Raw genomic sequence first — 3,322 nt, forward strand, 5'->3', positions numbered from 1 at the left:
AGTGAAAAAAATTAGCTCATCTCTAGCTGCTTAAATTTTCATTCAGCCTTATCAAGCAATTACGAGCTTCCAAAGATATGTCTTTTAATAATTTACGTGAAAGAACAAATGTATGTGTAACGTATTAAGACCATATTTAATATTATCCTACTTTACTGCATTCCAGGAAAAGAGAGTCAAATGCATAAAGGAATTAGTGAAATAGAGTCAGATGCATTTATTTACTTAATCATTTATGTAATAAACATAGGTGTGGTTCCAATCGTATGTCAAACACTTACTAACAACTGGGTATCACGGAGTAAACAAAGCAGAGGTGGTTCCTGTCCCTACTGACCTCAAAATCTAGTAGGGGAGACACATACAAATAAAAAGCATGTATAAAACTCCGTATCAGAATAACCTGGTTTATGCTGGCATAACAAACATCTCTATCATTTTGTTAGCTTAACCCAGTAAAAAGTATTTCTTTGTTCGTACTACATGTCCAATAAATTTAGAAGTGAGATTCTGCTCATCATAGTGGCTCAAGGATCCAGGCTGACAGATCCATTTCGTGTTATGCTTCCATGATCACCAAGGCAAAGGGAAAGAAGCAAAGTAAATCACTTACTGCTTTTAAATCTTCTATTTGCATATAACACAATACCTTCCAGTCACATTTCACGGGTCAAAGAAAGTCACATGAACCTTTCTAACTTTAAACAGGACCAGAAAGAAGCCTTTGGGTGGCTCAGTCAGTTAAGCATCTAGCTCTTGGTTTTGGCTCAAGTTATGATCTCATGGTTCATGGGATTGAGCTCCACACTGGGCTCTGCGTTGACAGCAAAGAGTCTGCTTGGGATTCCCTCTCTCCTCTCTCTCTGCTCCTCACTGTCTCCCCCCTCAAAACAAAGAAAGAAAAATTAAAAAATAAATAATAATAAATTAATAAACAGGGCCAGAAAGAACAAGTTTATCATGTTCTGAGAAGCACCATGGGAATATATATGAATAGTTTTAACGATTACCATTGGTCCTAAAGCAGGATGTATGCATAATAGAGTAACACAAAGTGAAAAAGAGGGCTGGTATACAGATTCTAATGTTGCTTTCATGATCCCCACCTCCTGGTCTTCATAATTGTGTAAATTCCCTCTGTTTGAGTATGGGTAGGACCTCTGGCTTGGTTCTAACCAAAAGAATATTCTAAAGGTCTTTGGTCAGTATGGACTATTATAACAACAACAACAAAACCAAATAGACTGGATGGTTTAAGCAACAAAAACTTATGTCTTTCATTCCTAGAGGCTGGGGAGTCCATCATCAAGATTCTGGCCCATTTGGTTTCTGGTGAGGATTCTCCTCCTGGCCTGTAGATGGGCTTCTTCTTGTTACATACTCACATGGCCTTTCTGCATGTGTGCAGAGGAAATACGGGAGCAAGCTCTCTGTCTCTTCTTAGAAGGAAGCTAGTTCTATGAAATTAGGGCTCTGTCCTTATGACGTCACTTAACTTTAATTACTTATTAGTGACCCTATCTCAGATACCATTCACACTAGGGGTTATGGCTTCAATATATGAATTGGTGTGTCAAGGGAGGTACAAATATTTAGTCCATAATAGTGATGGATATCAGTTACTGATAACACTACATAAGATTGTAATTAACTGTGTAACTGAGACTCTCTTCCTTGCTGTCTTTGAAGCAGCAAGGTGCATGTTGTAAGCTTGCCTACGAAAAAGGCCAGATAATAAGCAATGAGGGTGACTTCTAGACATCGAGCAAGAAAGAAGCCATAGTTCTCAGTCCAACAGCCTGAGAGGAGCTGAATGAATACTATCAACAGTCATATGAGCTTGAAAGCACATCTCCCCCCTCCCCCCACTAGCAAAGACAAGGTTACAGCCATGGTTAATACCTTAATTTCAACTTTATGTGATTCTGAAGCAGAGAATCCTGCTGTACCCAGAGGCCAGATTTACAGAAACTGGGAAGCAATAAATGTGTGTTGTTTCAAACCACTATGCTTTTGGTGATGTTGTTTCACAGTAATAGATAATGATACAAGTACAGATAATGAAGTAATTAATTTCTTGATAGGTGATGTCATAGAAAGCTGGACCTAAGTACAATTTTTGAGAATAAGTAGAAATATTTAAGAAAGCCAAGAATGGAAGAGAAGGGAGTTAAAATAAAGCATAGAAAAATGAAAGTATGTGTTTGGAAAGAAATAGAAGTAGTCAACATTGGTAGAAAAAAAAAGGGAATCCATATAAGGAAATGTGAGAGGATCTGTCTAAAATCCAAGCTAAAGAGACATAGAAGGATTGGGAGTAAATAAATGTGTGACATATTTATAATCATGGATTAAATATAAAAAAAACATTATTTTACTCTGTTTCTTTAAATAAAAAGCATATTCTTCCAGGTTTCATTTAAATAGAAAGAATATTTTTAAATGTTTAAGTCAACTATGTAAAAACTAAAAAATCATTCTTTATATAGCTATATATATATTTTTTTCCATCATTGCATAGTGATTTATTCTCCTAAGTCTCCATCAGCAGGTGGAATAGAAGAGCCCTCCCACCCAACACCCTGGGCAGCCAAGCTCTGTCTGGATGACCCACACACCAGTTCCTTGTGTTTCGAGATACTCCCCAGTTGATGGAGGCACCTTCAAGACCTCACCCATCCCTTGGTCAATCGCAAGCATCTGCACATCCTTCTTGATAACTTCCTCCACACCTGCAGGTAGCATACAAGGATAATGCTCAGATTTTGTTTCTCTCCAATCCCAAGCCTGACTTCCCCCTGGCAACACTCTGCAGTACTTCTGGGGTTTAGAGGAGCTTCGTGCTTTCATTTGCCCCCTTGAGAGGGAAGCAATTTCAGGGGAGGACATAGGAACTTAACTGACTCCAATTCCCTCTCTTTACAACGTTTGAGATCCCAAACAGCTCCAAGCTTTCTCTCTCATTAAATCGCTTTAAAAAGAACTTGCGGACCCATAATACATATATTGATAAAAACATGAAATAAATCAACTATCTTGCTGAATAACCAAAATAAGCTTTTCGTTTCATTCTGTTTAAATAACAAGTCCCTATATATAAAGATCATTTAAACTGTATATATTTAATAGATGTTTCAATTATCTATTGTTGCAGAACAAGTTATTCCAAAAATGTAATGGCTTGAAACAATAACAGTTTGCTATTGCTAACCCTTCTATGAGTGACTAGGCTCTACTGAAGGGCTCTTCTCCATGAGGCATCAGCTGAGTTCACTCACTTGCTGCACGAATCAGGGAAGCAGGCTGCATTTAAGATCCAAAA

At 37.7% G+C, this 3,322-nt stretch overlaps 1 protein-coding gene across 1 annotated transcript; it reads right to left on the reverse strand.

Moving 5' to 3' along the window:
* Window positions 1–2,544: 2,544 nt before the first annotated feature.
* Window positions 2,545–2,889, reverse strand: LOC122477979 (mth938 domain-containing protein-like). Its single transcript, XM_043571606.1, has one exon. It carries the CDS (start codon window positions 2,887–2,889, stop codon window positions 2,545–2,547), a length of 345 nt encoding a protein of 114 aa, XP_043427541.1.
* Window positions 2,890–3,322: the final 433 nt, after the last annotated feature.

The sequence above is a fragment of the Prionailurus bengalensis genome, chromosome A1 (assembly GCF_016509475.1).
Source record: "Prionailurus bengalensis isolate Pbe53 chromosome A1, Fcat_Pben_1.1_paternal_pri, whole genome shotgun sequence".
In the NCBI taxonomy this organism is placed as follows: domain Eukaryota; kingdom Metazoa; phylum Chordata; class Mammalia; order Carnivora; family Felidae; genus Prionailurus; species Prionailurus bengalensis.